The sequence below is a fragment of the Ciconia boyciana genome, chromosome 4, assembly GCF_034638445.1.
Source record: "Ciconia boyciana chromosome 4, ASM3463844v1, whole genome shotgun sequence".
Classification (NCBI taxonomy): Eukaryota; Metazoa; Chordata; class Aves; order Ciconiiformes; family Ciconiidae; genus Ciconia; species Ciconia boyciana.
In genome coordinates this window covers 12,049,739-12,073,284 of record NC_132937.1, presented here as the reverse complement: position 1 = coordinate 12,073,284, position 23,546 = coordinate 12,049,739, and the positions used below count along the sequence as shown (strand labels likewise).

The window sequence follows — 23,546 nt, the reverse complement described above, 5'->3', positions numbered from 1 at the left end:
CTTAGTAGCTTGTTTATGGAGTTCTACAAAATGTATATTCCACTCCAGTATATTTGAGAAAGATAGTGGTGGCAGGGGAAGATAATAAAAGATTTAATATTGCAACAAGTCCTCTAAGATTGTTACCAGTATTCAAAGTAACAGTTTATAGAATAACAAATGGATGTTGGATGGATACAACCATACATTATCCATTAAGAAATGGATAATGGGTGTTTATCTGCATAGTTAATGCATAGGTGAGTCTCAAAAAAAAAAAAAAAAAATTCTGGCCACAGGACTAATCCACGGTTTTTTAAAAAGTTGCTCAAAATATCAAGTTGTTTTAGGAGAGCAAATCAGACACTTGAAACTGAAGGCCTTAGTTTTTTGATATATGCCATTTAGAAGTCCTAGTGCTGTAGTTTTTATAGCAAGTAACAGAAACTTTCATAATAAACACATTATTAGTCACATTTTTTTGGGTTCTCTCTTGACAAAATGGTGGTCAAAAATTATCCCAGTGCATCAGAACTTTAGGCTGCAACTTTAAAGGAATCTCGGTCAGTGCTCCCTAATGATAATATATAAAATTCTGTTGATTTCAGCACTTACTTCAGCTAAGTGCAAAAAAAATCTGTGTAATTCTTTTTAGGATACAAGCCTTTCTTGGAATATATCAAAGTATGAAACTATTAAATCTTCAGCTGGAGACATGCAGAAGAAAAAAAACCCAAAACCAACTTTGCATCAGAAAGAAGAGAGTCTGAATAGTTTCTGATAAATAATTTCAAAGGAGAAAAATCTGCTATATTAACTAAATGATATTTGAAAGGTGCTTGTGGTAAAGGTTTTCCCTATTTAATTCTAGACTTGTTGTAGACCAGTATAAACCCTGTTGGAATTCCAGTTTCTCAAAATGACAATATTCTAATTTGCATTAATAGTAGTGAAGGGACAACATATTAGAACTATTGAGTTCAAGGAAATAGCTTCTTAAAATCAACAATTGAAAAGATTACAAAGCTGTTATTGGCATAGAAATCACTGTGTCTTCCTGTGATTCTAGTTTATGCGTGGCCATGGTGGATCATTTAAATACTCCCTCATCCTTCATGTGAAGGATAAATTAAAATTTGTCCAAGGAATATAATCTTAACATTAAATACTGATATTTGAAGCAGTTATAAAGGCCAGATTGGTAGCTGCTCAGATGTTAGATCTTGGATTTGGGAAATTCATGAGTACTGTGTGCAGGAGTTGATAACATATTTACTGTTGTAACCGTGTAAGCAGTATAGTTCCCTGAATTGACTAGAAGAAAGGGAATAGATGTCTGTTTTTATTAGTTCATAAATACTAGTTTTCATAAAGCACACTTGAAATCTTAACTCATTTCATATTTAATCAAAGGCAGCAAAAGAGCTAAGTACCCTTTAAACCTGTAAATAATGGATTAGAAGCATTCTTGTTCGTTTCAGTGTTGTTGCTGCATAAAATTTGCTGCTGCCCTGCTCATTCAAAATTCTTTGTGTGCACTACCCAGTAATAACATCATGACTTAATGAGAGAAGCATTAGATTATGCAAATACCAATGCAGGAAACTTCTTTGAACATTGCAATACTCTTGTACTTTCTACTAGTGGTGGTATTGGGGCCTAGGGTTATAAACCTGCATGCAATTCAAAACTTATCTGTTACTTAAATAAGTAACTGTATTAATCCATCTATTTAGGCGCCTGAAATAAATATGGAATTTGGTGATACTAGTCCTCTTTGTGTGTGTGTGCGCGCGCATGCTCTGTAGGCTACCTGAACCACTGTGTCTATTCAGTTTGAAATGAACAACCTAATATTGGCTTGTCTTTCACATGTAAAAAATATTAGCATTCTTGATTCAGTGCTGGAGAAGAGGCATAGTTATGCTTTTATTTTAAAGTTGGTTGACTGAAATGTGAGGATGCTGATGGAGAGATAGGGACTTGGAGAAATGTTTGGACACAGAAGTGTGCAAATGTGGTGGTCTCATTTAATTAACCTTGTGTTAAGATTTTGGTTTCTGTTAAGAAGATAAAGAATCTTTGAGTGTCTGAGTTTCATCTTCGTGATGTTCATACTGTGTTCCTGCTCTAATGAGATGGGTCACAGATGGGCGATTATTGGGTAGTTAGGAGTGATTTGATAACTTTGAATTGCTATCAAGTAGTGTGAATATTACGAAGTGTGGTGAGCCTTCACAGATAAAGGCAATTGTAGCAGTTAGGGTCCAGAGCCAATCACAGTGCCTGTGAGTTTAGGTTAAGATGCAGTCTTCTAGGCAGCCCTATGGAACTGAACTCTTGCAGTTATTGCTAGTTTGGCATTCAAGTGCAGCGTGCAATGTTACAGGATATTCGAGACTGGTGCAGAACAGCAAAGGAAGGTGAAATGTTGTGGATGGATAAGTTGGCTATTGAGAATTGTTTGGAGGTGGAGTGTTTTTTCACATTTGCTAGTACTTCTAATTAACTTTACTTTTGTCTTCAGTGTCTGCCCCAGTTACCTCCTCTTCAACTACATACTGGTTTCAGAAGTATTCAGCCTTTCAGAGATGTTAGGGCTATAATCCACACAGGCCTACTAGACCAAGCTTAAAGTATCACTAAACATAATTCAGACATGTACTGGTGGACAACAAGAAGATAGGGACAATACTGAGTAGGACTTAAGGCTTATTCTGAAGTGAAAATGTACCATAGACTTAAATGTTTTTCTTAACATAAGTTTATTCATCTTACAGTATTGTGTTATATGCACCCCGTTCTAAAATGCATGGGGAATGAAAGTAATCATAGTTTTATCATAGGATGGATGTACATATATCATAGTATAAAAACTCCAAATGCTTTCTTTCTGTGAATTTTATGCCCATGCTATCTTGAGTTGCATTGCATCTTAAAGGATATGCCTTTTTAGCAAAAGGGACTTCACTGAATATGATTGAGCTGCATGGTGCTCATTTTCCTTTGTTCAATCTATGTTAGTCTTAAGTGCTATCTTAAACATGCTGTTCTAGCTTATTTAATGTACACAAGGAGCCTCCAGTAAGTTACTGCTGTTTATAAAAAGATTTTAATAGACTTATTTTCAAATCAGTGAGGTCCCACTCTCAAAGGAGATATGTCAGCATTATTAGAAAGGCAATAAGGGGCTCTGGGTTTGTTAACATGGGCTGTATGCCAGTATTGCAGTTGACTAATGATGGGGAGACAGAGGAGGTGGTGGTAATTGGGGAGGAAAGGTACCTCACTAATCAGAGGAGCCTTTGTCATTTTTAGGAGGGAAGTCTGCCAACTAGTTTAAATTTGCAACAGGCTCGTGTCTTTAGGAACCGAGCACTTGGGAAAGCTTTTCTGTTAATGGTATAGTTATGTCCTTTGTAGTTGTAACCTCAAAATGCATTGATGGTTGTAGGCTTAACTCTGGGGTGTTAAATTATGTGTAAAATTTTGTCTGCTACTTAAATGCAACAACAGTAGGTTAAAGTGTAGTTGCATTATTGGTACGTAGAAAAGCAAAATAGTAGCTTAAGGCAGGAAATATAGAATGTTTTAAGAATTGAATACAATTTTCCATACTAGTGAAGTTTCTTTCCTTTTATAGACAACTTGCCAATTTTAGCATTTTTTCTGTTCAACATCTTCATTAATGATCTGGATGATGGGTCAGAGTGTACCCTCATCAAGTTTGCTGATGACACACAACTGGGAACAGTGGCTGATGTGCCAGAGGGTTGCGCTGCCATCCAGAGAGAGAGATCTCAGTGGGCTGGAGAAATGGGCTGACAGGAACCTCGGGAAGTTCAACAGGGGGAAGTGCAAAGTCCAGCACCTGGGGAGGAACAACCCCATGCACTGAATGCAATATATGCTGGGGGCCACCCAGCTGGAAAGCAGCTTGGCAGAAAAGGACCTGGGGGGTCCTGGTGAACACCAAGTTGAACTTGAGCCAACAATGTGCCCTTGCAGCAAAGGTGGCAAATGGCATCCTGGGCTGCATTAGACCAAGTATTGCCAGCAGGTTGAGGGAGCTGATCCTTCCTCTCTAACCCAGCACTGGTGAGGTCACACCTGGAGCCCTGTGTCCAGTTCTGGGATCCCCAGTGCTCTTGCACTAGGACATACTGGAGACTGGGACTGTTTAGCCTAGAGATGAGAAGGCTCAGGAGGGATCTTATCGATATATATAAATACCTGAAGGAAGGATGCAAAGAGGACAGAGCCAGGCTCTTTTCAGTGGTGCCCAGTGACAGGACCAGAGGCAATGGGCACAAACTGAAACACAGGAGGTTCCCTCTGAACATCAGGAAACTTTTTTTTTTTTTTACTGTGAGGGTGACTGAGCACTGGCACAGGATGCCCAGGGAACTTGTGGAGTCTCCCTCCTTGGAGATATTCAAAAGTTATCTGGACATGGTCCTGGGCAACTGGCTCTAGGTGGCCCTGCTTGAGCAGGCGGGTTGGACCCCCAGATGGCCTGCAGAGGTCCCGTCCAACCTCAGGCATTCTTTGATTCTGTGATTTTGAAAGGGAAAATTTTAGTATTTGGTACTTTTTCAGGCAGATGTAGCATCTGAAGCTCAGTTCTTTTTGTCTTGCGTTATCATTGTGAACATGGCCGTTAACAAGACTTGAATAAAATCAGTGTTTTGATAATGAAGGAAGCGGTATAGGCATTGAGCTGTCCATTGTGTGCAACTGAGTAAAGAGAGGTACATATAGAGCATGTATTTGCATTGCTGTTACAGGCACTTGCAGTTATGTTGTGATGTACAGTGAGGAAAACGTTGCAGAATTTGATTGGATTTCAATCAGGTAGTGAGACTAAATGTGAAAATGAACAAAGCAGTAAGGGTGTATTGAAAACATGAGGATATTCATCTTTGAGATGAGTTATTGATAGTATATGGTTTAGCTATCCATTAGCAATTAGTATTTTTTGTTTGTAATGGAATGACACAAGGATGTTTTTAGAAGCATGGAAGAGGAAGGGAAACTCAAAATTACTATAGAGAACTGTCTCTTTTAGGCCGTGTGTAGTTAAACCATAGAATATGTTAGCAGGAACTGCTAAAATTTGACAGAATTCAAGAGAGGATTGCATGTGTGCATGCCTTCAGGCCTAGTGAATTGCGTTACAAACAATGTTCTGTTCAAAAAGCTGAAATAATAATTTTCATTCAAGTCCTAAAAAGATAAATTCAGTCTTTAAAATTTTATGCCTATAGTGAGTGACAGGCTCTAGAAAAACAGAAGTCTCTTCTAAAATACAACTTACTGTAGTGCGATTTTTCATTTCACCATTTTATGCTGTTTATTGTCAAGCGTGTTTAGGAGAAAAAAGCTCATTTGATTTTGGTTTTTTTTTTTAATTATCGTTATTTTGTTTTTTACTTTACTCTGCCCAGGTTCCATTAACATACCTGAAACTTCATCTGATCAGTTACTCAGTAGTGCCTCTTCCTAGGTTAGAAACTGAAGCAGCAGCAGATTGTACTGCTTCTTCAAGGTTTTGGAGAGTTAGGTCATACTTGTTTCAGTCTTCATATCCCTGAAAGAAAAACTGCAAAATTGTATTTTTTTGCTATTCTGATACTAATAGAGTAGTTTATGAAACTTTAAGAAATCTGGCAGTTAGGTCTCAACAAATATGGTTTCCTTAATGCTAAAATGTTTAAGTATTCCTAAAAGTTAGAATTTGAGAAATAAGGCTTAATTAGTGTGTGGGGTTTTTTGGTTGTGGGTTTTTTGGTTTTGGTGGTTTTTTTGTGGTTTTGTTTGGTTGTGTTTTTTAGTTCAAGATATTTGTATTTTAAAAATTATTTTTAAGAGTAGCTTAAGTGTTGTGCTAAGCTAGCCTGAAAATAACTTCTGCATTTGCATGCAAAAAAACCTGCAAGAAATATGTTTTAGAAGTTGTTATTTCTGAGGAAGCTGGTAGTTTGGGTAGAGACAAAATTGGTTTTACTCCTGATTGTAACTCTATATCAAAATAGCACTCTTCAGAAAACTAAAAAAAATTAAATGTCCTTTGCCTCTAGGAAGAGAGTTTTCAGTGTTCATCACCCTAAACAGAGCTGGAATAGCAGCAGTGTTAGTGTGTGTGTTGGTTGTTAGTACAGAGATGCATTGGAGATCAGCATTTTTGTATTCCTTCGGATTATGTGCACATTAATTACAATTCATTTTTGTTTTTAAATTAAATCAGTCAGTGTGATGAAAAGCAAGGCTTATAGGGAATCTTTTATGTGCTTTCCTCATATATATACCTTTTATGTGTTATATATCTTATATGGAAATAGACTGCGTTTTTCTGAAAGTGTATTCCTCTGACAGTAATTGCTACAGATACCTTATTAAGTTTCTTAACGCATGACTGACTTCACAAATATCCTAATGTGGAAAATAAAATATCTTACAATCTTAAGTCACCTGAAGTTATTATCTGGCAGAATAGATAGCATTATATCAGTTTTGCATTTTCTTGATATTGTTAATGTGCAATAAACAAAGCTTTCTACCTTCAATTTTTTTTTTCCAAAAAAACCCTCAACACTTTTTTATTAGAAAAGGCCAATAGCTGGAAATTAAAAAGGACAAGAGCAAAGTGTTCTCCAGAAGATAATTTAGTATTTGTTTTTTAAATTTAAGTGCTCTTAATTCTCTGTCATTCTTGGGCTGATAAATCACAAGAAATCCAGGCCTTCTATCAGTGTCGCTATATAAAAGTAACTAACAAGTGAAGATTCTGCTATTTTAGATCTAATTATAATACAAGTTCTCATCTAAGCTTTATTTGTGCAAGAGTATTGCTCATTTACAAACCTATATTAAATAGCTATTTAAATTAGACAAACCTGTGTGGTTTTGGAACTGGAGAACAGTGTTTTTAGTGGACACCAATACTTCATTAATTGCTATTGATCAGCACTTTTTGCCTCCTAGCCAGCTTCTGACTTAAGATGGCAGCACACCTAAATTCCTTGTTGAAGATCTTTGTGCAGTTCAGAAAAGATTTTTAATTGCTTCTTGAATATTCAGGGTTTTGAAAAGGGGAATAAAAATTACTAACAGAAATATGAAATAATTAATCTAGTTATTTTAATAACTAATATGAAGTAGTGATGGCTAACACCTTTTTGAGAGCTTGTTCTCAGGGTGTGGGCTTTTTGTTGCTGGTGTTTTAATACAACTTAGCCAAATGTAAGTGTTTAGGCTGGACTTTTCCAGGCTAAATACGTAGAATTGTACTTTTTTTAAAGCTATACTATAGTTTAATTGATTTTATAAGCTATACTATAGCTTAATTTGTGGTGTAGAATTGGGCAGGGAGATCTTAACTCTTTGATGCCTTAGTGTTTTGGAATGGGGATTTAGAATTTGCAAATGGGAAAAAAGATTTTTGTGTTATACTGTTTCAGAATCACAGTTCTGAGTGTGCACAGCAATATTAAATGTTGATACCATGAAAGTAGCTGCAGTATTAATCTTATGTCCAGCTTGCAAAGTATCAAAGCAAAACATGCACCTGTCTTGGGAAAACTTCATTTCACTTGGTGAAAGGAGTTTCGTACACCAGACAGCAACGTGGACAAGGCTAACTTTTGCTGTGGCCTTTGCTCTGGGATGAATTCTGCAAGACTGTGAGCCAGTGTGGCCCTTCACTCCCCAGAAAATCAGATTGATATGGAATTGGAGATTAGTGTGGAGAAAGATACGTGGTCACAGCTCACTGCAGTCAGTCTTATCTAGGAGGCTTAATATCATAGTGGTATTTCATAATATGTGGCACTTTTTCTGATACTAATGCATCAGAAAGATTAGTATTTTCCATCATTAATGTCAGTAGAAATTAGTATAGTTGTTATTCAAAGATTTGAATCAAAGGTGTTTTAAAAAAAAATACTTCTCTCATGCACTGTAGTACAATAATTGTGTGTAAAGAATTAATTCTCTCGATCTTGAGATTCCTTAGGTAAGATGTGGAAGATGAGAGCAAGCTAGGTATACGCTGGGGTGTAAAACTTTTGAATAGAAGCAAGCTTATTTGGGAGGAGGAAGCAAAGAGCATGGGGAAATAGGGATATGCATGTAGCAGTTTAGGGCAGGTAGGGAGAGACAAAAAACATTAGGTAAAGTGCTGGAAATGACTTTCTGTAGTTGACTGAAACATACATCTACAGAACCTGGAGCAGAACAATTGAGTGCAACATGTAGACTGTAAACTGGCTGTGGCTGGGATAGTGAAAACACAGTGAAATAGAAATCTGAGCTGGAAGATGAGTATTGAAGAATGTGTGTCGTTCCTAGAAAATATAAATTTAAGTGAGCTTTGTGGGGAAGCACTGTTACTATTATGATCAGCTAAAGAAATAGGTGTGGTATATTCTTTTTGAATGAAAATCTCTGTCAGAAGAGGTATTATTAGAGCAATACAGTAGAGTAAGATTTGAAGCTGCAAAGTCCTTTGCCTGTAACTTCCTAAAGAATGGTGTTTATTTTGATAGTAAGTTAAAACACTGTAAGAATTGTAATATGAAGTTACCTTGAATTGAATGTTCACAAACTGGGTTTGCTTTAAGTAAATGTTGGTCTAGAACTCATTTGCTTTTGAAACTGAATCTTTTATAAACTAAGGAAAAAATTCTTGACAGTGAGGGTGCTCAGACACTGGAACAGGTTGTCTAGAGCAGTCTTGCAGTCTCCATTCTCGGAGATGATTGGAACCTGACTGGACGCAAAGCCCTGAGAAACCTAATGTAATTTTGAAATTAGCTGTGCTTTGAGCACAGGGTTAGGACAGATGACCTCCAAATCTTTATTTCAGCCTAAATTATTCTGTGATTTTTAAGCTCCGCCTAGTTAGTAAAGCCAGATGGACTGTGTATCTTTTCATATGAAAAGTGCTAGAATTCCTTGAACTCAAAGATGCCAATAAGGATATTAGAATTTATTTTGGGGAAGAGAAGAACTGACCTACAAAGAAAACTCACTAAGTTACCAGGTCAATCAGTTAGCTTCTCTGTCCGCTTGTAATTAGGTTCAACTTTTTCCTACTGTGTTGGGGGATTAAGCTAAACTGAATTACTTTCTTTGTTGCGGTGAAGAACACGGGTGTGGTTTGTTACCATAGCTCAGCTGACATACTGTATTTCATTGTTGCTCTAATAACTTGATCAGGTGCCTAAGTCTTTTGGAGTCTTATTTATTGGGACTGAGTTGAAATACTTGATGTGGTGCAGTAAGGAAAATTATTACTGAAGGTAGAGAAGTAAAATAATTGTAGAGAAGGAGCTGGTAGAGGTGGTTAGTAGAATTAGAAGAGTGATTATCAAATAGGAATAATTGCAGTGAAGTACCCTAGGGATTGGTCTTGAGTCTTACTTAGTATTTATATTAGTATGGTGTGATATTTGATGCAAGGGAAATATTGTTAGTACACAGGTAACTTTACAAGAAGCTGCTCTGAGGAAGCAAGTGTTTGGAAAGCAAGCAGTCTGGAGTGGAGTGGGTAGCACAGCTGAAACTTCATCTGAAATGATGCATACAGTTCTTGCCATCTGTAGTCAAGAAAGAAGAGTAGATAATACTAGGATAGGCACAAAGAACAACTGCAAGAAAGATCAGTGGAATAGGGAGTCTGGCAAAATAGTTTGGGAGGAGGTAAGTTCATCTCAGCAAATGTGATGAGGCACTAATCACCAAACAAGGATTAAAAACTCTTGTAAGTTAAATGAAGTTGGCACAAAAATCTTTTGATATAAATTAATTACATGAAAGTGTCTGGTCATCTTAATGTTAAAAGGTTCTCAGTAAGACCATGGGGAGAAAAAGAAACATAAATTTAGAAAAGATGCCACTGTGAATTTCTGTAACATACTGTAACATAACTTTTAAAAAGGAAGAAGCAGTCAATTCTAGAATATTTTTCTTGTAGTCTTGCAAACTTGATCCCTAGCCCTGTATGATGTTGCAGAAGCAGGGGGAACAGGTTTGCTAAAGTAAACATGGTTGTAGAACTATATCGGCCTTAGAAATCAAATTATTTGGGCTGTTAATTCTATACCTTGATAAGGAAGTCTGATACAAAAATAGCACAGAAGAAATGAAACTGTCTGTAGCAGAATCTTGTTAATAGTCCTGCTCATAATGATCACAATCTCTTCACAATATTAAATACTGAAAACTGTCAGGCAGCTTTAATCATATATATTCTGAGAACAGAAGCATTTTCTTTGATAAACTGACTGATAGTGTTACCTCATAGCGTGTTGTGAACACTTGTTGTGGTTTAGCCCCAGCTGGGAACTAAGCACCACGCAGCCACTCGCTCACTCTCCCCCCCAGTGGGATGAGGGAGAGAATCGGAAGAGTAAAAGTAAGAAAACTTGAGGGTTGAGATAAAGACAGTTTAATAGGTAAAGCAAAAGCTGCGCACGCAAGCAAAGCAAGGAATTCATTCACTACTTCCCATGGGCAGGCAGGTGTTCATCCATCTCCAGGAAAGCAGGGCTCCATCACGTGTAGTGGTTACTTGGGAAGACAAACGCCATCACTCCGAATGTCCCCCCCTTCCTTCTTCTTCCCCAGCTTTATATACTGAGCATGACGTCATGTGGTATGGAATAGCCCTTTGGCCAGTTTGGATCAACTCTCCTGGCTTTGCCCCCTCCCAGCTTCTTGTGCACCTGGCAGAGCATGGGAAGCTGAAAAGTCCTTGACTAGTGCAGCAACACCTAAAACATCTCTGTATTATCAACACTGTTTTCAGCACAAATCCAAAACATAGCCCCATACCAGCCACTATAAAGAAAATTAACTCTGTCTCAGCTGAAACCAGGACAACACTGTATTGTATTTTGTAATAGTAACTTAAGCACGGTTTCGTGAAACTTGAAGAGCCAAATTAACGCTTCCTGGACAGGTCCCTGTTCTTTCCCCCCTTCCCATTTTTTTTCCCCTGCTTCCATATGTACAACTTATGTGGGTTCTGGCACTCAGCAGACTGTTTTGTGAGCTCCAATGTTTCTAACATTTCTACCATGTTAGAAAATGAGCCCAGCAAAAAAAAAAAACCACTTCTCATAGTTTTCTGCTAGATGAATGAGTTAAATCAGTGCACTGAATAGCTTGACAAGTAGCAGAACTAGCACTAGGGATGGAATAGGATGGCATAGCCAGGTTTGGTATATGGGACGAGGGAAGAATAAGAGTGGGGATAGGATGGAGCAAGACTTTTCCTTGTTGGCAGTATTAGACTGTTGATGTGTTCAAGTGCAGTCCGAATTAAATAGTCTGCTGCCTGTTTTCTCAATTTAATGTATTTTTAGTAGATACATATGATAATGTGAATTACCTCAGAACTTTTGAATGTTTTACACTTCTGTACTGTTAGAGATGTAGATAATGCAGCCTAATTTTATAGATTGTCATTCACTTTTACCATCATAAAGTAGTCTTCCTGAATTTTCTGGTGGAGTCTGATTTCTCACCTTAAACTGACAAAACAGCGAAACTGCCTATATACATCAAGTAGGAGGAATTGTTTCAAGCAGTGGTGGGAGCTACACCAGAGTGGTTCAGGTCTTTTCCTTCCACTGTTATGCTAAGAAGCTGAAAATAAAATGAAACATAATTGTGAGTACAACTCACAACGGAATTAAACTTCGATGGAATGCAAGTGGTCTTTTAAGCAATCAAGGGCCTAAGATGGGAAGAAGGTGGAGTCCAGGCACGTAAGTCCAATAATAATAACATTTTCTCTGTGTGTTTCTGCTGTAAGAATGTTTTTTTAATATATTGAAGTTAATGGGTTCTGCTGTGATTAAAATGACAAAATCGGTTTTCCTTAAAAAAAACCAAAAAATTACTAAACACAAGGGAGTTATGGAAATGTCTTTTGCAAAAATAATAGTATCTATAGTTAAAAGGTGCTTTGTTTCTGGTAGTTAGAGGATATTGCAGTCTTCAGGAGAAAAATACTGTAACTTCTTGTTCCTTTTGGTTTTGAGCATAACCATGCTGCAATTCCACTTTGCCACTGAGTATGTTTGCTTCAAGTGAGATTTCACTTTTCTATTTTCTTCTAAAAAATAGGGGATACTACCTCCTTGATAGGCATGGAATTGGTTTTGAATTATCTTTTAATAGTACTATGGAGATGTGAAACCCTATAGAGATTCTTAAATATTATTGAAAAGCAGTGCAGGAAGTGTACTAAAAATTTCAGAATAATCACTCAGTCCCCATTTCATATCATTGTTCCAGATAGTGATATTTTGCCCAGTTCACTTTATTTGTTTAAAAATAACTATTCTAGGCTTTTAATCATAATGCACAGTTATAGATCAATATAGGACAATAATATTAGTTTCAGTTCAAATAATTAAGCCTTTGAAGTCATAATTTTTTATTTCTGCTGTTAATATTTACTCATTCTTGGTAAATAGCCACATATTAATGTCCTACCTGCACATTTAAGAGAAGCAGATTAGTCTCAGCATGTACCTGGAAGATTGTCAGAGCTCTGGTAGCAGTTGTCTTGCTTGATCTGACTGACTATTTTGATGCTTCATGTTGTGAGGCAGTGAACTTCTAGACAAGTGAGTGGGGCCAGCTTTTATAATTTCTTAACTTTTGTGGGAAAAGTCCCTTATCAGAGGTGTATATTTAAAGTGTCTCTGCCTTAAACTTAAGAGTTCTGAGCTAACTTTCACAGAAGTCTTTAAAAATCTCATTACTTTAATGTGGTTTACTGAAAAACATCATGCAAGTGCAGGTCAGTAATGAGCTCTCACAGAAAAGTAGTATTTTTCTTAACTTGACAGGTATGTCAGTTTTATTGAAGAACTACTAAAACACTTAAACTTATTGGTCATGAAAAGATAACAGTGTAAGGCTTCTGTATTATTTTGAATGAAAGACTTGGGTTCTCTTCAAGCAGTGGAACACAACACCCACCCACACCCACCCCCCCCTTGCTAAGAAGAAAGTCATCACCTGCATGATATCTGCATCCACAGAAACTTCAAAATGATACAGCCTTTTTAATGGGGGTGGAAGAGAGATATTAAAAGCCATTAAAGTGTATGCATAGATAGATAGCTGTTCCAGGTCTGTTTGTAGAATAGACAAGTATCAATCAAATCTGGGATTTTGAAATGTTTAGACATTAGCTTAGTATGTTGAATTAATCTAATTATTTACTTACTATCTTTTTCCAATATAGCCAGCAGCCAGCTTCGGGTGTAGCCTATTCCCATCCAACTACAGTTGCTAGCTACACTGTCCACCAGGCACCAGTCGCTGCGCACACTGTTACTGCGGCCTATGCTCCAGCAGCAGCTACAGTTGCAGTAGCCAGGCCTGCTCCAGTAGCTGTTGCAGCTGCTGCAACAGCTGCTGCTTATGGAGGCTATCCTACAGCGCACACAGCTACAGATTATGGTTATACACAGAGGCAACAAGAAGCTCCACCACCACCACCACCTGTCACTACGCAGAATTACCAGGTGTGTTAAAAAAAATAGTGTGATTTTTTTTTTTTTTAAATGATATGTTAAAAGGAGGAGGCCTGTTTGGATAAGAGAATGTGATGATGTTTATATTTTTTTTTTCTTCCATGAATCACAGTTTGAATGCAACTCAAATTACTTAGTAGCTAAAACTGATAGAATGTGAAGTGACTGCAGTCTCATATGGTGTGTATAGAGGATTATCAGCAGTAGTACTGCAGGAGCTAAGATTTAGACGTTCACACAATAAGCAATGAATTGACATTTATCTTCAAATGATTTTGTGAACTACTGCTGAAATACTTGGCTAGCCTAAGTGTTCAAGTGGCATGCAGTAAACTGGGTCATGGAACTGATTTAGATGAAAAAACTGTTCCAATAAAAATTTTCAGTGGGAGATAGAAATAGCTCCCTTGTCAGATTCCTGGGTGCCACAGGAGCTCTAGTACCAAACATAAGAGGATAGAAGATTACCCTAGGAGAGGAACTACCCTTTGGGTAGGTTTTGGGTACCCTTTGAGAGACCACTGCCTAACCTTGTGTGGCTACAGGCTTCTACAAAAGGGAACTGTTGTCTGTTTTCATCTTGCCCTGACCTTTGCTGACACTTCCTTGCATTGAATCTAGCAGTTCTCAGCATTTGGGTGGGTCAGTACAGGATAAGGATCCCACAGAAAACTAACCACCCAAAAAAGGAGTAGCAGCTTTCCATGGGATTGACGGGCTTCTGCAGAATTTCCTTGGTTCTGCACAGTTGTGATGCCAATGCAAGAGATGGAAGTGGGATCATGTAGGGCTGTGAGGAGAGATGCGATGGTACCTCAGACAACTTCCCATTCTTACGCTGGCTTAAATGTCATATGAAACAACATCCTGTCGGTGACTTGTATTCCTCTTCAGGAATAAAGAAACTTAGCAGTAGAAATCAGAGTGCTGCATCATTTTTGCAGTTGGAGGATTTCAGTCTGTAGAGGTTATCTTGGGACTTATCTAACAAGTGTTTACTTCAGTTTTTAAGAAAGAGTGAGAAGTTGCGGTTTTTCCTGTCTGTCTAGATTCACACAATGCAAGTGTATATGCACATCAGTAACCCTAGCCCATTGGCTTCAATCAGACAGCTTAGATGCAGAAAGATGAGGGGTTTTACATGGCCAGGTAGTTTCCCATTGGAGATGTGAGCTTTATTTGTATTTTTATCAGCTTTTTTGCTACATTAGCATTTGTTAGTCTTCAGTGGGTATTTCTAGGCTGGTGTGTTTATGCACAAGAGTTACCAAACTCTTATGGCGTGGCTCATAGTTAAAATGTGCATTTACTATGAGACAGAGGACATTGAAATAGTATGTCCCTTGTAACAATTATTTAACTTTTTAGTCCTAAACTTATCAAGGCATAATCTAGATTCTAATTAGTATTTTTTTTTTTGTTTAAAAGGACTATACTGTTGCTGTATGTTATAAATTCCTTTGTATGGCTTTTATAATTTGTTACATATGGTAATGAATTGAAACATAGTGGTCTTTCCAGTAGCATGTTTACTCATAATTATGAGGTCATTAAACTAGTCAGTTATTAGATGCATTCAGACAGAAAAGAGTCCCCTAAACTAAAGAAAAATAATTCTACTTTACATGGGTTGGATGGAAAAGAGATTTTATTGTTTTATTTCTTTGAAATAAAAAGAAATTTTATACATTAGTACATATTGGCTAACGTAGTTCATGCCTTGCTACCCCTCAGTTGATCAACTCTTTACATTTTACCATAAATATGGTGAGGATGGGAGAATATGTGTACATGCATATAGTGTCTTCCAAGCCCTCCCCTTCTAAGCTTACTAATAATCTCCTGAGTTCTGGAGGTGTCGAATGGGCTACTTGCCTTGCCCTTATAAACTAGATATGGTTCCCCAATGGAATAGTTGATACACCAAAAAGTAAAGAAGGCTTTAAAAGTATCATTTTCATACTCTAAAAAATATAACCAAGAAAAGTATTGTTGATGATGGGATTTTTAAAGCCGGTAAAGGGTCATGTTTGTAAACTTGTGGACTTACTGTGGTTTGTGGAGATCTGTGGTGGTTTTTTCCTTCATATTTTACAGGAATGTAATCTGATATAGTCATTATGAAAAACTAGTGAGAATAGTTGCTTTTTGGTAACAAAAATAATTTGGAATGGAAAGTGATTTAATAGCATGAGGTGAATTCCTATATTAAGTCTGAAAATGACGATCAGGGTTGTCTTCAGGCCTGAAGTATCTGTAAACATAAATTTAATTTCTTTAATGCATATATTAGTATATACTGTATCTGTAAATATTTTTTTTAAAATCTACTTTAGTAGAATAGAAGAAAATTCTTTGACTCTGCTAATGATTTTTATTACTCCAGATATATACTTAAGGAGAAATCTGCTGTTTTTTCTTTTTTGAATTTTTAGGATTCCTATTCTTATGTTCGATCTACTGCCCCAGCTGTAGCTTATGACAGCAAACAATACTATCAACAACCAACAGTGACTGCTGCAGCTGTGGCTGCTGTTGCCCAGCCTCAACCTTCAGTAGCTGAATCGTACTACCAGACAGGTGGGTGGCATGATTCAAACTCCTGTCATTATACACAGTCTGTGTACTACTTTAATACCTTAAAAATATGTCTTTGAATATTTCACATTATCCAGATTTTGTTTTATAGTTTTGACATGTAATCCCTGTCAACATGTAGAAAAATTTGCTGCATCTAGAACTTGACCATTATTGTGACATTTCCATAAGTAACTATCTTCAAGGTTTGGATTGTTATTAAATACACTCAAAGCGTACTTCTAGGCAAACTTTTTTGCTGAAGTAGGTTCAAAAAGTCAATGGTGGGTTCAGATGATAACTTGGTTAGAAAGATTTTTTTTTAATTCTTTAGTTACTTAATGTATGTAGTTCTTTAATTATTGGTATCATGAATGCTACAAAGCATAAATCCTATTTACTTTTTTTACTTTAATTAGGAATAATAGGAAAGTTTAGATGTACTTTGGTTTAGTGTACTCTAGTAAAACCATTGAACGAGAAGGTTGTTTAAAAACATGGCAGCACAGTTAAAAATGCCTAAATAAATCTGAGGCTTACTAGTGTGAGCTGTGACGTGACTAAACAGTTGTGTGATATATGGTAGGCGATGCATAACCATTACTGTAAAAAAAAAAAAAAACCCAAACAAAACAAAAAATAAAGCAAAAAACAACCAAACTAAAACAAAACCCACTCATTATATGTTTATTCCACAGCATATCATTAAGTATCATTTAATATGGTTTGCATTTCATTCAACTAAAGCATCAATGTTTGTACACTTCTATTTTCTATCCTAATTAGCTCCAAAAGCAGGATATAGCCAAGGGGCAACTCAGTATACCCAAGCCCAGCAAACACGACAAGTGACAGCTATAAAACCTGCAACCCCAAGTCCAGCAACAACTACGTTTTCTATATATCCAGTATCCTCTACTGTGCAGCCAGTAGCAGCTGCGGCTACTGTTGTTCCATCCTATACTCAAAGTGCAACATACAGTACAACAGCGGTTACTTACTCTGGTAAGAATTTTGCATATTATGTTGCTGGTTTCTTCGCAATTGTTACAGGAGACGATTTAAATACTCAGAATTTTAGCAGTTTGTGTGCAATTACATCATAGTCTACTGAGAAGTATCAACCAGTTACATCAAAATATTTTGCCATTATTATGATTTATTTTTAAAAGAGGTTTGATGTTTGTATGTGCCTATTTTGTTACATGTGAGAATATACAAAGCGTTGGTGTTGCTACGTGCATGGCGTTTTGTGACTTACTGTAAGGTTTGGAGAGAAAAGATGGAGGATAGAAAAAATAAGGAAACGCATCCACAGAAATATAACCCAGGGAAACTGGGAGCATGCTGTCATCAAACAGCAGTTACAGAGACAGGGAGGAGCAGTCCAATATAAATCTTGTAAGTTTGGTTTGTCTTGACCCAAAATGGGAGGAGAATGGGTGCTAAAAAAAAGACTTTCCTTCAAACATTAGAAATCCAAAAAGTAGTTAAAGATGAAAAGATGTTAACTTTATGGCCAGATGGTAATCAACTTGCATATTAGAGCTACCTTGAACTTTTTGTTTTGTTTTGTTTTCTGTTTAAAAAGGGATTTTAAGACTTCCTTGAAACAGAGCCTGATCAGAGGATTAAAATAGTTGAACCAGTAGATGTAGAAAGTTTATGGGAAAACTGGCTCAAAGGTATGAAAGCCCAGTTTCCTTGATTTAATCAACTTTGATACTAGAAATCAAGGAGTGTGTAGACAGGGTGTGCTGCAGAGGTTTTAGTAGGCAAGCAGCTTCTCTGCACTAAAACAATTTAAATCAGTGAAATAGAATGTAATAGCACTAGCCATTCTGTCTTATCTTTATGTTGTTTTTTTTTTTTTTCCCTTCCTCTACATAATATCTGTCTTCCTTTTAATTTTGGAACTTGAACAGAAAATCTGGTTCTGGAAGACTGCTTACTTCAAGTGGTCTTTGATAAATCTTTTATTAAAATTCTTGTTACATCATACTCGGTCTTACCGGATGTACCAGGAAACTTCACATATTCTTTAGGGATGCTTTGATATATCTAACATAACCGCGTGTCCACAAAGATTTGTCTAAAATCAAGTATATTCCTGATACAAGTGGTATGCTCTGTATCTGTGTACTGTGAAACATCAAGAAAAATTCAGACTGCCTAATGAGATCTCAATAAATCGTTTATATCCTGCCCTGCCCCCCCAACTCTATTATGCAACATGCTTGGAATTAGTGAATTATGAAACTGATACATGATGTACAGTGATGTAACATTTATTTTATTTTGATCTTTGAGGTACCTCTTATTCTGGCTATGAAGCTGCAGTGTATTCAGCTGCATCGTCCTATTACCAGCAGCAGCAACAACAACAGAAACAGGCAGCAGCAGCTGCTGCTGCTGCAACAGCTGCTTGGACAGGGACCACCTTTACTAAAAAGGCACCATTCCAAAATAAGCAACTGAAACCAAAGCAACCTCCCAAACCGCCCCAGATCCACTACTGTGATGTTTGTAAGATCAGCTGTGCTGGACCACAGGTATTATGTAATATTTTGCTATACGCTTTAGTCATAATTTTTTCAACTACAAAAATTACCTCTTTAAGAATATTTCTTAATTTTTAAAGACCTGATTCTATACTTTTACTAAAGGAATAATGAAATGAAAATGCGTGCTATTATAGAAAGAGGTCCCATGAGAAGACAAAAAGATGCATCCCCTTAGCTTGTACAGAAAAGCTTCAGCTGTGCTTTGGACTCCAGAAGTATTCTAAACTTTGAATTTGATTTGCTTTTTAGCATAGCAAGCTTCTTGGAAAATTATTTTTTCAAAACTTTGTGAATGGTAAGCCTGAAAATTTATTCTTCATTGTATTCCAGCATCCCAGTTTAGTTTTACAGTGGATTCAAGTGCATAAAAAGTAGATATCAATTCATGCAGAGTGTTTGTGCGTGTGTTCGGCAAAACAGTTCTTACTTTTCAGGTAAATTTGTCATTATTTCCCACCCTGTCTGCTCTATGGATTGCCAGTGTTGGTATAGGAACAAATATAAATTTCTGCATTTCATTTTCAGCACAGCTTTATTTATGCGCTACCTTCTTTTGAATTTATTTTTTTTAGTTCTCTGGATACATTTAATAACTGTGGTCTTGCAGTTTGAGGAAAATTCAAAATCAAGAATAATTCAATGCAATGCAGGAAACTGCAACTGAGATGCAGTTTTCTGATCTTATCAAGCTTTCAATGGTAATATCTGTTGACCAGTACTTGATTGAGGAAGTGAGAAGGTAGAGGAGAAAAGACCATATTGTATTACATAACAGTGGAATCCTGGTGGTGAAGAAAATTTCTTGGTCTTAGAAGTGTCCTGCTTATGCCTTAGAGCATGTTATGTGGAAGAAATGTTCAGTGGAGGAAGTATTTCTCATATAAAGTATGTGTTTTATGCTATGTTCTAGATTACGTGTATTCACATGAATGATGAACAAGCAGTACAAAGACAGCTTATTGTGTGTGTATTGTTTATTTAAACAGACTTATAAAGAACACTTAGAAGGCCAGAAACACAAAAAGAAAGAAGCAGCATTAAAAGCTTCCCAGAATACCAATAACAGCAGCACTTCTGCTCGTGGAACTCAGAATCAGTTGCGCTGTGAGCTTTGTGATGTGTCTTGTACAGGAGCAGATGCTTATGCTGCCCATATCCGTGGAGCCAAGCATCAGAAAGTAAGAACTTTCTCTTGTCCTTATTATACAAGTCAGTTGTATATTTCTTCACATTGTTTTTTCTCATCTTAGAGAGGAGAAAATACGCAGAAACAATATAACTAGAATTATTTTGTTTAAAGACATTTAGTTCTGCTTTTTGTTTCAAACTTATCTTTAAGCTCACTATTAGAAGGGCCTTATTGGGAGGAAAGGGGGGAAAAATAATGCCATGGCATCAATGAGAAGAGGATGTATTGGGGAAAGTATGTACATAGTAGGAAGAAGGTGTAGAGTAAGATGGGGAAAAGCATCAATGAGGTCATGCAGTAGCATGCTTGTGCCCCCTAACTCTTTTCAAGACTTCTCTTGACGTTCTTCTTATTTGTCTGGTGCTGTGAAGCTCTCGGTGGCCTTTGAAACACTGTAAGCTGAGTCAGTGCCAAGGGATGGGACTATTATGCATTACTTTTTGGTATTTCTTGCAAAGAAAATTGGCATATGGGAGCAAGGAACAATGTCCTGTGGTAGACTTTATAATGAGAATGTTTGGAAGAGTTTTGGTAAGCATGCTTTCCTACTGTCTGGGTGCAGTTAGGTGGGCATTGTGGAATAAAGACTGTGGGTGCACTGTGAACCCCTGTGACCTGTGTTTTAAATTTGGCCATACAATAGTAAATGGAATGGCAGTGTAGACTGTGTGTTCAGATATTACAGATTTTCCTCATAACTCTGGAAAGATTAATGTAACAGATACAGTATTAATATTCAGCTTTTATAGCTCTTTGTGTCTCAGAACACTGTACAAAGTGGCATCAGTAACATCATTCCTACTAAAATAAATAAATCTCATAGCAAATGTAAAACAATTTTCCCAATATTATTTTTTGCTAGCACAAGAACAAAAATTATAAATTAGATAGACTTGCCTAGTGTTCGTTCTTTCATTAATAAGTTGAGCCATTAAATTTTTGGGTTGTGCCCAGTAACTCCATAGGTATATGGAGTATGGTATATATTATCTTGGATGTCGCTTTCTCTTCCTCATAGATAGTTGCTAACTAATGCTAATTTAGGTTGTCATCAGTGTAAAAATGAAATCTCAAAGGACACTTTTTCTTTGGTACACTGAAGAATCTTGTGCATTCTACTGGAAAAAAGTAATTTTGAAGAGTTGCTTGAACTTAAATTTGTAGTATTATGTGACATTCATATGTCTGTATTCTCAGAATCACAGAATCGCACAGGTTGGAAAAGACCTTTAAGATCGAGTCCAACCATAAACCTAACGCTACCAAGACCACCACTATACCACGTCCCTAAGCACCTCATCCAAACATCTTTTAAATACTTCAAGGGATGACGACTCAACCACTTCACTGGGCAGCCTGTTCCAATGCTTGACCACCCTTTCAGTGAAGTAAAATTTCCTAATATCCAGTCTAAACCTCCCCTGGCACAACTTGAGGCCATTTCCTCTCGTCCTATCACTAGTTACTTGGGAGAAGAGACTGACCCCCACCTCACTACAGCCTCCTTTCAGGTAGCTGTAGAGAGCACTAAGGTCTCCCCTCAGCCTCCTTTTCTCCAGGCTAAACAACCCCAGGTCCCTCAGCCACTCCTCATAGGACTTCTGCTCTAGACCCTTCACCAGCTTTGTTGCCCTTCTTTGGACACACTCCAGCACCTCAATGTCTCTCTTGTAGTGAGGGGCCCAAAAGTGAACAAGGTATTTGAGGTGCAGCCTCACCAGTGCTGAGTACAGGGGGACAGTCACTTCCCTAGTCCTGCTGGCCACGCTATTTCTGATACAAGCCAGGATGCCATTGGCTTTCTTGGCCACCTGGGCACACTACTGGCTCATATTCAGGCGGCTGTCAACCAACACCCCCAGGTCCTTTTCTGCCAGGCAGCTTTCCAGCCACTCTTCCCCAAGCCTGTAGCGTTGCATGGGGTTGTTGTGGCCCAAGTGCAGGACCTTGCACTTAGCCTTGTTGAATCTCATACAGTTGGCCTCGGCCTATCGATCCAGCCTGTCCAGGTCCCTCTGTAGAGCCTTCCTACCCTCAAGCAGATCAACACTCCTGCCCAACTTGGTGTCATCTGCAAACTTACTGAGGGTGCACTCGATCCCCTCATCCAGATCATTGATAAAGATATTAAACAGAACTGGCCCCAATACTGAGCCCCGGGGGACATCACTTGTGACCGGCCGCCAACAGGAGTAAACTCCATTCACCACCACTCTTTGGGCCCGGCCATCCAGCCAGTTCTTTACCCAGCGAAGAGTACACCCATCCAAGCCATGAGCAGCCAGTTTCTCCAGGAGAATGCTGTGGGAAACAGTGTCAAAGGCTTTACTGAAGTCTACATGGACAACATCCACAGCCTTTCCCTCATCCACTAAGCGGGTCACCCTGCCATAGAAGGAGATCAGGTTGGTCAAGCAGGACCTGCCTTTCCTGAACCCATGCTGGCTGGGCTTGATCCCTTGGTTATTCTCTACATGCCGTGTGATGGCACTCAGGATGATCTGCTCCATCAGCTTCCCCGGTACCGAGGTCAGGCTGACAGGCCTGTAGTTCCCCAGATCCTCCTTCTGGCCCTTCTTGAAGATGGCCATCACATTGGCAAGCCTCCAGTCCACTGGGACCTCCCCAGTTAGCCAGGACTGCTGGTAAATGATGGAAAGGGGCTTGGTGAGCACATCTGCCAGTTCCTTCAGTACTCCTGGGTGGATCTCATCAGGCCCCATAGACTTGTGAGTGTCTAAGTGGTGCAGCAGGTCACTAACCATTTCCCCCTGGATTATGGGGGCTCCATTCTGGTCCCCGTCCTTATCTTCCAACTCAGGGGGCTGGGTACCCAGGGAACAATTGGCCCTGCTATTAAAGACTGAGGCAAAGAAGGCATTAAGTACCTCAGCCTTTTCCTCATCCTTGCTCACTGTGTTCCCTCCCCCGTCTACTAGGGGCTGGAGATTCTCCTTAGCTCTCCTTTTGCTGCTAATGTATTTGAAGAAGTATTTTTTGTTGTCTTTTACAGCAGCAGCCAGATTGAGCTCTAGCTCGGCTTTGGCCCTTCTAATTTTCTCCCTGCACAGCCTTGCTACACCTTTGTAGTCCTCCTGAGTTGCCTGCCCCTTCTTCCAGAGGTCATAGACTCTCCTCTTTTTCCTGAGTTCGAGCCAGAGCTCTCTAGTCAGCCAGGCCAGTCTTCTTCCCCGACGGCTCGTCTTTTGGCACCTGGGGACAGCCTGGTCTTGTGCCTTTAGGACTTCCTCCTTAAAGAATGATGGGGAACATGCTTAAAAAATAATAACAAAAAACTAAAGAAGTGTATGTATACAGTTGTGTGCATATCATGATTGTGTACATGTGTTTGCATTAAAGGCATGTCTAGCAGATTTGTTGTGGTTTTGTGTGTGTTTTGATTGGGTGTTTTTTATACCGCTACTTTCAAACCTGGTCTTGAGTTTTCATTTTGCATGTTTTGTTCTTGTGGACTATATGCATTACTTTTTCAGTTGATGGTCAGCTGTCACCAAAAAGAAGTATTATTCAATCTCAAGCATGTTGTGAAAAGGCCTCTGCTTATTACTTCTAAGAATAAGCATGTACCTTTTCACTTTCTATGAGATACTAAAGAGCTCTGAAATATGCCTTTTGCATACTCCTTAACTGTCTCTGCAGATGTGCTTTAAAAAAAAA

The 23,546-nt window shown here is 38.1% G+C and overlaps 1 protein-coding gene and 1 non-coding gene across 4 annotated transcripts in view; both read left to right on the top strand.

Annotated features, from left to right (window-relative positions):
- Positions 1-23,546, top strand: part of ZFR (zinc finger RNA binding protein) — a 49,779-nt gene that overhangs the window by 2,391 nt on the left and 23,842 nt on the right. For all 3 annotated transcript variants that reach the window (XR_012042003.1, XM_072858744.1, XM_072858745.1), the window contains exons 3-7: positions 13,247-13,529; positions 15,974-16,118; positions 16,902-17,120; positions 18,426-18,667; positions 19,666-19,857. Coding sequence is in view for 2 of the 3 variants with exons in the window: in XM_072858744.1 (XP_072714845.1) it covers positions 13,247-13,529; positions 15,974-16,118; positions 16,902-17,120; positions 18,426-18,667; positions 19,666-19,857 (1,081 nt within the window). In the remaining variant the exon portion in view is untranslated. The remainder of the gene's footprint in view (positions 1-13,246; positions 13,530-15,973; positions 16,119-16,901; positions 17,121-18,425; positions 18,668-19,665; positions 19,858-23,546) is intronic.
- On the top strand, positions 9,958-10,094 carry LOC140651523 (small nucleolar RNA SNORA66). Its single transcript, XR_012042418.1, has one exon. It is a non-coding gene; the product is annotated as a small nucleolar RNA SNORA66 (small nucleolar RNA).